This window comes from Camelus ferus, chromosome 13 (genome assembly GCF_009834535.1).
Source record: "Camelus ferus isolate YT-003-E chromosome 13, BCGSAC_Cfer_1.0, whole genome shotgun sequence".
In the NCBI taxonomy this organism is placed as follows: Eukaryota; Metazoa; Chordata; class Mammalia; order Artiodactyla; family Camelidae; genus Camelus; species Camelus ferus.
The window spans coordinates 15,046,918-15,058,060 of record NC_045708.1 but is presented as its reverse complement, the minus strand read 5'-3'; the positions used below and the strand labels follow the sequence as shown (position 1 = coordinate 15,058,060).

Below are 11,143 nucleotides of genomic sequence, written 5' to 3'. Positions count from 1 at the left end.
GGGCAGAGCAGCTGAGCTCCGCAGGCCTGGCAAGGAGGGTGGGCCCTGGACTCAGGGCTCAGCCGGGGCCTGTTAGGAGCTTGGGCCCAGAGGAGTTTCCTGCCTTCTGGCCTGTTTCTTGGTGCTCTCCCGGTGGGGTCAGAGGTTAGGGATGGAGTCAGTCTTGGGCAGGGTCTCTGTAGCAGGAAGTGGAGACCTCCCAGCCCCCCAGCTGGCTCTCTTCCTGTTCCCGCAGCCACCCCAGAGGTATCAGCAAGTGGACGGACACTGAGTGAGCTCAGTCCTCAGGAGACCCCAGGCTTCCCCTAGGGGGCCTCCAACCACAGACTCCAAGCCCTTCAAGGGCAGAGGTGTTCCAGGACTCGGCCTGGCAGTCATTCATTCAGTCCTTCCTTCCTTTGTTCAAATAACTCACTACGCACGGGGGCTTGTGCTGGCACTGGGAGACAGGCATGAGGAGACAGCCCTTACCGTCCAGGGCCTCAGTGCCTGCTCGGGAGGTCAGACAGGCCAATAAATAAGCACCTAATAGACACTCAGTACATGTTTGGATTGAAGTAAATGAAAACTATCTAATCAAATATCAGCACAGGAAGGGCTGCTGGAGACTGGCCCCTGTGGTCGAGAGGAGGGCTGTGACAAGCTCAAGTCGCAGAGTGGTCCGGCGGCAAAACCGAAGCCAGGACCCCAAACTCCAGATTCCATCCTGGGCTCTTTCTGCTGCATACCATCTCTGCCTTTTTATTTTTTTTTAAGTTGATGATCATGAAATATTTCAAGCATGTAAGGAAGAGTACCATGCCCCTGGGGAACCACCACCAAGCTCTGTCACCCTTCCCAGTGCTCCCTGGTGCCTCCTTTCCTGAACCAGAGCCTCTCCTTGTCTGCCTCCTGGGACATGTTTCTTTTGTGGGCTCCACGTAAGAGCTTTTTTAGAAAGAGGCTGCAAGGTGTTTTCTAACACCTACTGGTACCCGACAATTCAATTCACTTCTAGCACTATCTCCTTGGTATTAACGCCAGATCCTACAAGTTACAGGGCTCAGTTCCACAAGACCGCCCCCAATTTGGGCACCAGTTGCTGGCAGCCAGGGGCCACCCCCATATTCCTGACTGTAAATTGGGGGTCCCCACGACCCCTTCTTCAAGTCTGATAATTTGCTAAAATGGCTTGCAGAACTCAGGAAAACACCTTACTCACGTTCGCCAGTTTATTAGAAAGGATCCAAATGTACGTCGAGACGAAGACGTAGGTAGAGCGAGGTCCGGAAGTGTCCTGAGCACACACGGTAGACTCCCGGATGCCGTAATGAGAACGGCAGGCCTGGAATGGGCTTTAGAGACCATTCAGTCCCACCTTCTCCTTCCAGTTGGACAAACGGAGGCCCAGGTCATTCAGCACAGTAAGGACACAGCTGGGCCTAGAACCCAATTTCCTCTTCTGTCTAATAACGAATAGCCCGTGTTTATTGAGAGTTTACCACACCCCGGGGGACCAGCCTTGTGGGGTAAGTATTCTTATTATCCCAGCTCCCAGATTTGAGGCTCAGATAAGGGAAGAAACTTGCCCGAGGTCATATGTCTGGTAGAAAGTGAACGAAGCAGAACCTCACTGCTAAGTAACTCCCTGGGAAGATAAAGCCTCTGCCTCCTGATGGTGTTGAAAGGATCCGGTCATCTGCAGCATATTTACAGGCAGGGGACATCGTCACCAGCTGCTCTACATCTTAGTGGGGGCGGCAGGAGGAAAACTCTGATATGTGGAAGGTGACTGCCCCCCACCCCACCCCAGATGGGAATCAAGGAGCCACTTTTTAGGGTCAATGAAGAATCAGAAATGGCGGCTTTGGCATCAGCAGCCCGAGGGTGGGAAGCTGTGAGGCTGGATGCCCTGGAAGCAGGGCGGGCGAAGAAGCTGGGGTGAAGGGTCTCCTGAGAGCTTGGTGGTGGGAGGCCCGGGCCCGAGGAGACAGGAGGCCAGGAGACATGAACAGCTGAGTGACAGCCATTGATTCCATGTTGGGCTCTTTTCTGTCCTGTGCTGTCTTGTCACCATCTGTCATCCCTGTGCCTTCCGTGAAGTCTGTCACACACAACAGCTGCCTGTCTGTGGTGGTTCTGGGCACAGATGAGGGGGAGCAATGGTCATGGGGGTCGGAGAAGGACGCGACTTTGCTGAGAGAAGGTGGCAGTCACAGAAGAGTGGGCTGAGGATTCGGGGAGAAGCAGGGATTCAGAGTGAGGGGTGACAAGAGGCCACGGCAGCCCCCTCGGCTTCCTCAGAGACAGTGAGGAAGGCTCTGAACCTCCCATGGCACATGGAATGGAGGGTTGAGCTGTTTTCCTTAATTATTAAAGGAAAAAGTAACCTCAGAAGACTGAAGGGCTTTAGGGATCCACCCGTTCTATGTGGGAAGCCCTTAGCGCCATGCCTCCACTCAAGAAATTCTTAATAAGGGTGGAGGGTACAGCTCAAGTGGTAGAGCACAATCACAGCATGCGCGAGGTCCTGGGTTCCATCCCAGTACCTCCTCTAAAAGTAAACAAATCGAATTGCCTCCCCCTCACCAAAATAAAATAATGAAATAATAAATAACAAATAAATAAAATATTTTTTAAAAAAGAAGTGCTTAATAAATGGCGACTGTGATGATGGCCCTGGAGGCAAGAGGTGCAGTGGTTGGCGGGCAGACCTGAGCCAGATAGCTTGGATTTGTATCTTGGCCATGTTCCTTTAGGTGAGTTACTTCACCTCTACCCTTCAGTTTCTTATCTAAAAAATGAGGATGCTTTTAACATCTACTTCCTAAGGTTGTAACGAGGAGTAAATGAGTGAATGCATATAAAGCACTCAGCACAGTGTGGTAGTCAAGGTTCTCCAGAGAAGCAGAACCAAAATGAAATACATATATATATTTCTTAGTCTCAGAAATGTGTATACACACACACACACATATATATACACATATACATATATATATATATATATACACATATACATATACACACATATATACACATATATATATGTCTTTGTAGTCTGGTTGCTATTACAAAGATTCCATAGACTGAGTGACTTAAATAACATTTATTTATCACAGTTCTGGAGGCTGGGAAGTCCAAGATCAAGGCACTAGCAGACTCAGGGTCTAGTGAGAGCTCACTTCCTGGGTCAGAGACAGCTGTCTTTTCACTGCATCCTCAAATGATGCAAGGGGCAAGGATGCTCTCTGGGGACTCTCTTATAAGGGCACTGATCCCATTCATAAGGCCTTTACCCTCAATGGCCTAATCACCCCCCAAAGGCCCCACCTCTAAATCCCATCACATTGGGGATTAGGTTTCAATATACAGATTTTGCCAGGGGACAGAATTTTTATATATACACAGACACACATAGCAATATATATAAAACACTATGTTATATATTACTATATATTATATAGCATATATACTGTATATATGCTACATTATTTTTATATATACACATATATTTATTTATTATTAGGTATTGGCTCATGCAGTTATGAAGGCTAAGAAGTCACATGACCCACTGTCTGCAAGCTGGAGACCCAGGAAGGCTGGTGACGTGATTCCAAGGCCTAAGATCCAGACAGCTGGTGGTGTAGATTCCAGCCTAGGTCTGAAGATCTGAGGACCAGGTGCACCAAGGACAGAAGATGGATGTCCCAGCTCGATCAGTCAGGCAGAGAATGAATTCAACCTTCCTCTGCCTTTTTCTTCTATTCAGGGCCTCAACAGATTATATATTGCCCACCCACATTGGGGAGGCCATTCTGCTTTACTCAACCCACCAATCTGAATGTTAATCTCTTCCAGAAACAACCTCACAAAACCACCCAGAGGTAATGTTTAACCAGGTATCTGGGCATCCCATGGCCCAGTCTAGTTGATGCATAAAATTACACACAGCAGCATAAATGCAGCACCTGGGATGCAGTAAGCATTCAATACATGCAGGCTGTGATTATTATGGTTTTATAGGTAAGGAAACAGAGATTCAAAAAGGTTAAGTCATTTGGCCACAGTCACAGGGCTTCAGTGGTGTGCTGGTGAACTGGGGGCTCAAAAAAAGAAAAAAGAAAAACAAAACAAACAAATTTTAAAAACCCTGATGTGTCGCATTTGCCAATTCCTATGGTATAAATATTCCCACCAGGGCTGATTTCAGGCTACCAATGGTTTAACAACCAGTTCACCAGATTCTAGAATATTTAAGAGCTGGTTCTTGTGAGCCAGCGTGAGCCAAGTACCGCTGCAGCGGCACTGTGCCTGCAACATGGGGGCATTTCATGAACATCAGCTATTACCGCAAGTCAGTTGAACCAGCGATTTAACTGGGCACCTTCCTTGCCCCCATTTTACAGGACGGGAGATTGAGGTTTGGAGTTCAACACTCACCCAGGGTCACAGCACAAGCCAGTTACTGCTCTCCTCCTTCCCGTGTCTTCTCTCAGCAAGGGTGTATCTAAGGATGTGTAGAAGCCTACACATGACCATCATCCGCATCCCCCTTAGAGGGAATTTCCCAAGCCCCGTAAAGACAGAGTCCTGTCCCCTCCCAGACTGACTGTTCTACCTCAAAAGCCCAGAGGTGGCTTGGCAGGAGGGATGTTCTTGCAGGCTGGGGCTCTGCCACACCACACCTGCCCCATGCCCCTGAGCTCAGATCTGTCCTGGCTTGTACCTGCCACACGTGGGCTTGGGGAAGTGCTGTTTTGGCAGCTGGTGAGTAGAGGGCCCACATCCTTGAGGGTGTTAGGGGGTGAGGGTGTGTGACTCATTGTGCTTGCATGGATGGAAGGCTGCAGCTGGGGGAGGGCCAGAACCCAGCCCAGGAGAGATTTTTCAGCCCTGCAGACAGGCTGGTCCCCTGCCAGATAAGGTCTCAGGTGAGTCACACTGCCAATAGTTGCTTGAGGCTGGGACAGATGTCCTCCAGGCAGGGTGGGACAGTGTCTTGGCTCTTGGCTTTAGCTGTCCCCTGGACTGAGATGGACTTACATGTGTGGCTGCTGAGCTGCAGTGCTTGCTCCCTATGTGTGATGCTTCTGAGAGCCATGTGGCTGAAAGGACAAGGAGACACTCTTCTTGGGCTGGGGTGAGGGTTGGGATGGTGGGAGGTGGGGTGGGGTGAGGTATGGGGACGGCTCTCAGGGTGGGGGGAACCTGCTGGGTGGCAGGTGAGGGGCTAATAAGCAGCATATGCACTAGTGGGGCAGTGTCCTATGGTCTCTGGAGAAGGGGGCTGTTCCCTCCATTCTTGGGGAGCCCAGGAGAATGAGACGTCTTTAAACTCTTTGAACCTAGGGTGGGGAAAGCACCCCTGATGGTCTTGGTAGGGCACAAGAAAAGAAAGGTTGTGGGTAGGTCCTCAAGGAGGGGCAGTCAGGAGGAAGGGAGAGAGTGGGAGGGGCAAGGCCTGATGGAAAGCCCATGAGTTGCAGTAGGTTTGGCAATGCATTTAAGGAGCCTAGGTTGGAGATGACCCAGATGGGGCAAGGGTGGGGGCCGCTGTGGCTGGAGACTGTGCAGGAAGGGGTGCCCCACCAACCCAGGACATTCTGAGACCCTGGCATCCATCCCTGCAGTGCTAGGGAGGGAGAGGCAGCTGGCCTTGGGGGGTGATGGAGGATGGGGGCTCAGTGAGAGATAGAGCTACAGCTTCCCTCTAGCCTGTGTTTCTAGACTGGACCCCTCCCCAAACCCCTCAGTTCACAAGGTCACTTACTGAATCCTCACGAGTGAATGGGTGACCCATCTTCCTCCTCGCTTAGTGCTTAAGTCTGTCGGCTCTGGAACTAGAACATTTGGTTTTAATTCTGGCTGCCGGGTGAGCTTGGGTGAGTCTCTTGCTCTTTCTGAGCCTCAGTGACTTCATCTGGAAAACAAGATACCTACCTCCTAGGAGTGCTGTGAGGATTAAACAAGAGGGTGGATGTGGTGGCCTGGCACTGACAGTGTCAGGTTCTTTGGCACATAGTAGGTGCTCCACCACATCACTTTCTCAGGGGTGGGTCCAAGCAAGAGGTGGGACAGACAGCTTCCTCATACCCTCCCCTCCATGCGTCCCTGGGCGTGGAGTCAGCTGGACCCCAGCCGGCCCAGCCTGAAGTCAGGATCTAAGGACAGAATCACCCTTCCCCCAACCAGGGAAAGGGGCTTTTAAGTCTCCTTGACCCCATTCTGGGCTCCCAGCCCCTTCTGGCTCCAAAGGTGTCTGTGGCCCCCAGAGGACCGGGATCTCCTGGAGTTGGGGAGGCCAGAGAGGGACATTTCTGATCTTATGGGACAGAGCCTGCCTTTCTGGGAAGATGGAGGAATAGCACATTCCTCCTGAAATAATTGTCCTGGAGTTATTTCCAGAGGCTCTTAGTGCCCAGGCCAGAAATGGCCAGTGATCTCGGCGCCTGGGTACCGTCAGGACAAACGATGCAGAGGCCCAGCCCTCTTGCTGGCCGCCTGCCTGGCCCCCAGCCCAGGGCAGAACCAGGCCTGGCTGAGGCCCCACAAGGGAACGGTTGCCACTGCTTCCCTGGCCCAGTGAGTTTCCCTACACTCCTCTTCCTCCTTCTTGGGAGTACCTCCTAGCTCTCCTCTTGGCTCCATTTCAGCGGCTATAACCTCCCCACCGCAGGGCACAAGGCCCTTCACTCTCAGAGACTGCGGGCTGGGGAATGCCCAGAGGAGGTTTCTATGTGAGTGTGCTTGGTGGTCCTGGAGCTGATCACTAGGAAACATCAGATAAATTGGAGAACATTCTCTCAAACAATTTTGCCCACACTCTTCAAAACTGCCAATGTCACAAAAGACAAAGACAGACTGAGGACCTTCCAGGTTAATGGAGACCAAAGAGACCTGGAAACTAAAGGCAATGCCTGATCTTGAATTGGTACCTGGGTGGGAGATGGAGTTGCCATGAAGAGCATCAGAGGGATCACTGATGAAATTCACATGTGGACTGTATCTTAGCTAATGATGCTGTACCAATGTTAACACTCCTGTATTCGACAACTGGACATGTAAGAAAATGTAAGAAAATGTCCTTGTTCTCCCAGCATGTAGGAGATACAGACCAAAGGATTCTGGACTAAAAGCTGCTATTGTCTGCAACTTACTCTCAAAATAATAATAGTCTCTCTGTGTGTGTGTGTGTGTGTGTGTGTGTGTGTGTGTGTGTTTGTCTGTGTATGGTGATAAATGTGGCAAAATGTTAATAATTAGTAGATTTAAATGAAGAATGTATGGGAGTTCATTATCTTGTAAGTTTTCGGTAAGTTTGAAAATTTTTCAAAATAGAAAGTAAAAGTATATTTTCAATAGTTTTAGGAAGGAAATTATGGAGGGCAAATACCATGAGATCTCAAAGGGGGAATTTTGTTCATTCATTTAACAAATCCATACTAGAGGCCCCCGATGGCACCCTCAGGCTCCAGCCCACAGCATAGTAGGTGCCCAACACGGGGCTGTTGACCGCATGAGGACGAGGCGAGAAGGGAGGAAAGAAAGGGCTGTTACGTTATAGGTCACCCAAAGGGACAGCACTTTAGGGAGACTCAACAAATGTTTGCTGACCCAACGAGAAAAGAAAAGTAATTGATGCTGACTACAGCCAACGAGAGTTATATTGGGTCCGGCACAGAACTTCCTGACTCTCAGCATAATTAGACACTAGAAAAACAACAGGGAACCCTGGAAAACATCCACCCCAGCCTCACTTTAAAAATAGGGCCCATCTGTCCTGGAGAGCTTTATGTGGTGCTGGCCCTGGGGCAGGGGCCTGACCGGGATGACGCCTGGAAGATTCTCCCAGCCCCAGGATTCCGTGATTTTATGACATGGCCCACAGTCTGGAGTGGCGGCATGAGGGTGTCCCCCAGTGGAGAACAATAGGAGGGCTAAGTCATCTACCTCCTGAAGGAAGAGTGAGAGTGGGAGAGGGCCCTTTCAGCTGGGGGGGGGGGGGTTGCCCAGCCAGCCAGGAAGGGAGGGGTGAGGCCGTCGGGGGTTTGCCCTCAGTCACCTCCCATATTTCCGGAGGAGGCGATGGGGTGGGGTTGGACCCAGGGATGGAAGAGGCAAGGATCTGGACATTCCACACGATTCAGACCCAAAGGACAAGGGCAGCTGAGGGGCTGTGCGATGCGAGAGGGGCAGGCAGCTGTTTTCTGGGTGGGAGAGGCTCAAACACGGCTGCGCTCTCACTAGGCGGAAGTGGAAAATTAACATCAGGCTGGCAGAAGTGGGGGAGAGAAATCAGAGCCTTCCTTCTGGTTGGGGGGAGTACTGGGGCCCTGAGGGACAATGGAAATGGGGGGTGGGGCTCCACTGCCCAGGCAGGCGCAGGGACAGGAGGTGGGGTTAAATGGACCAGAGCCTGGTCAAGCCCTAGTCCCTGTGGAGTGCCCACTTTTGGACCAGGAGGAGTAAGAATCCCAAAGCTCCCTTCCCTTGTGGGATAGATGAGGGAGATCCCCTGCTATCAGAGAGGATGAAGACCAAATATTCTGGAAGGTTCTCTCTCACAAGTCCAGCTCCATTAGTAGACTTACAGTACCTCTTTGCCCCTGGCCCCCTCACTTGGGTTTCCTAAAGTCAAGATCAACTTACAGAGTTAGCAAGCGCCCCTCTCCACCTGGTTCTCCCCATCAGTGCCCTCATCCAGGCAGGCGGTGCAGGTGTGGTGAGAATTTTTCCTTAGTAGACCATGAGGGGGGCCAAAGTCACCCTGACAACATGGCCTTGTCTTTCAAGGATCATCAGATACACCTAAGACAGTACCTTGGTCCCCACTACTTATAAGCTGTGTAATCTGAGGCAAGTCCCATCACTTCTCTGAGCCTCAGTTTCCTCATCTGTCAAATAGGAGAAGAATAGTAACTATCTCCTTGAATTCTAGTGAGACTTATGAGGCCCAAGCAAAGGACAGGGCACAGAGAGAGTGCATACATCACATCACTTCTAACACACAGTTTTTAGTATCTGGGTGCATGGTATAGCTGATGATTAGCTATCCGATATTACCTCAAAGAATGTCTGTCTCAGTGTCTGGAATTTCACCATTAGAGATTCAGTCTTTGGCCTTTGTGGTCTTCTGCAGTCGCTGCTTAAAAGGTGAATGGGAATTTCAGAATGTGGGCTAGAGCCAAAGGAAAAAGGAGACTGCCTCACTTTTTCTAGGGGGTCCTCTGGCCTCAGTTGTTCTCAAGAGCCTTGCCTTCCTCCCCATCTCTTGCTCTTTGCTTTCTAAAGAATACGGTGTCCATTTTCCAGTTTGAAAATCCCTGGGCCTGGGAAGAGGATGCGGAGAGAGATAAGGGTGGCGTTGGCCTTCCGGAGGCAGAGGGAACACCCTGAGAGACAGCCTGGAGGGAGGTGGCAGGGAGCCAAGGAGAGCTGACCCAGCTACCTCCTTGCCAGGCCCAGGGACACAGCCTCCAGGTGAGTTCTCAGCAGTTCCTTACCACAAAGCTTTGTCTGCCCAACCGGGACGATGTCTGGACACCAAATGAGCCGTTCCAACACTTACAGCCGCTTGAACCATTCTAAAAACGTATCCTTTCTGGCCCAGACTGCAGGCTGGTCCCACTGCCCCAATGTGACTGGGGCTAACCCCAAGCACTCTCGTATCCTGAGTGGCTCAGAGGTGAGCAGCACCCCTTCAGAGCAGTCCGACCGCCCCAGCTCCCCCAGACTCTCAGTGAGGAGAATCTGCATGGGCCGGCCCTACAACTCCAAGTGCGTAGAGACAAGCCACTTGGCAAACTGCCCCAAGGTGGCCAGAAAGCCTGCTTGTCGTGGTAGCCCCCACTGCCTGCTCTGCACAGATCGTCCCTCGGGTCCCTCTAGCCCCACCTTCCTGGACCAACTCATCAAAGGCATCAACTACCTCGACAGATACACCAATGCCTTCTACACCAACTGCCCAAAATCAGCCCTGAGCCTTCCAAGACTTGCAGCCAACTACCTGGAACACACTGCCAACTCCATCCACCTGGACCACCCAGACCACACCTTCTCCCGCAGTTACTCCACCAGAGTGGCCGCCTCTGACAACTCCTGCATCAGCACCTGCATGGTGCCATCCACGAGGGGTGATAATGCTTTGCGGTATGTGGATGACTCCTCCAACACGAGCTGCCAACGCCGGCTTCACAGCCGGAACCTCACTCCCATGTTGCCGCAGAGGCCAGGCATAAAGTTGCCTGAGCTCCCTCTGTTCAGCAACGGGATCTTTTCCTTAGGTGGGCTGCCCAAGTTCTGGGAAGCAATCCGCTCAGGCTGGAGAGCCCCTGAGCCCATCTCCAAACCCTGCAGCTGGTGGTGACATCGACACCAGCCATGAAGTGGGCACATGTCCATCAGGTTGCAGTTGTGGAAAATAAATTCTCTGTGGCAAAATGCTCCTTCCAAGCCTTCATTTTGGGGAAACAGCCATTTAAGTCAGGGGTTATAAACTTGAGGACCAACAGGGCTGGGCAGGTACAAGTGAATGGGTGAATTGGGCTGGGTGGTAGTAGGGAGGGGTGGAGACTATGGCTGAGGAGAGAGGGGATATCTCATCTAAACCCAGCTCTCAAATAGGCTGTTGCCTTTCAAGAGAAGCCAGGAATCTGATTTCTGTGTGTTAGCAACAAATTTCAAAATTTCATGGTGCTTGGAGGGCTGAACAAAAGTACTTGTGGGTTGAATATGAGGCCTACATACAGACTTGAGTGTGGGATCTCTGATTTATACCTTTGCAGGATGGTTATCGGTTTTAACACGGCCCCATGTGAGCAGAAAGGTGAAAAGTAATGAGGAGGAGGAGGATGACAATAGCAAACCCTCGTAGAGTACTTACTATGTGTCAGTGCTGTTCTAAGTGCTTCGTGTATATTTATTCTTTTAAAGATGTGGTATTAATGCCCAGGACCCAGGGTGGACGTAGACAAAACCTGGATGATGGCTAGTGTGAGATGCGTTGGAACAGGAAACCAGGGATGGTTGCAGGTGGAGGGAAGACCCTTCCTGGGAAATCTCTGAAGAGAGTGGGTCTGTCCAGGCCAGGTGAGGGCTGGAAGGGTCAGAATAAGGTGGTCCCAAATTTCTTGGTGGGAATATCTATGAAAATGTTCCCTGG

At 51.1% G+C, this 11,143-nt stretch overlaps 1 protein-coding gene across 1 annotated transcript; it reads left to right on the top strand.

Annotated features, from left to right (window-relative positions):
- The first annotated feature begins 9,514 nt into the window (after positions 1–9,514).
- Positions 9,515–10,362, top strand: LOC102513758 (hypothetical protein). The gene has a single exon (XM_006188303.3). It carries the CDS (start codon positions 9,515–9,517, stop codon positions 10,346–10,348), a length of 834 nt encoding a protein of 277 aa, XP_006188365.1. The 3' UTR covers positions 10,349–10,362.
- The last annotated feature ends 781 nt before the right edge of the window (positions 10,363–11,143 follow it).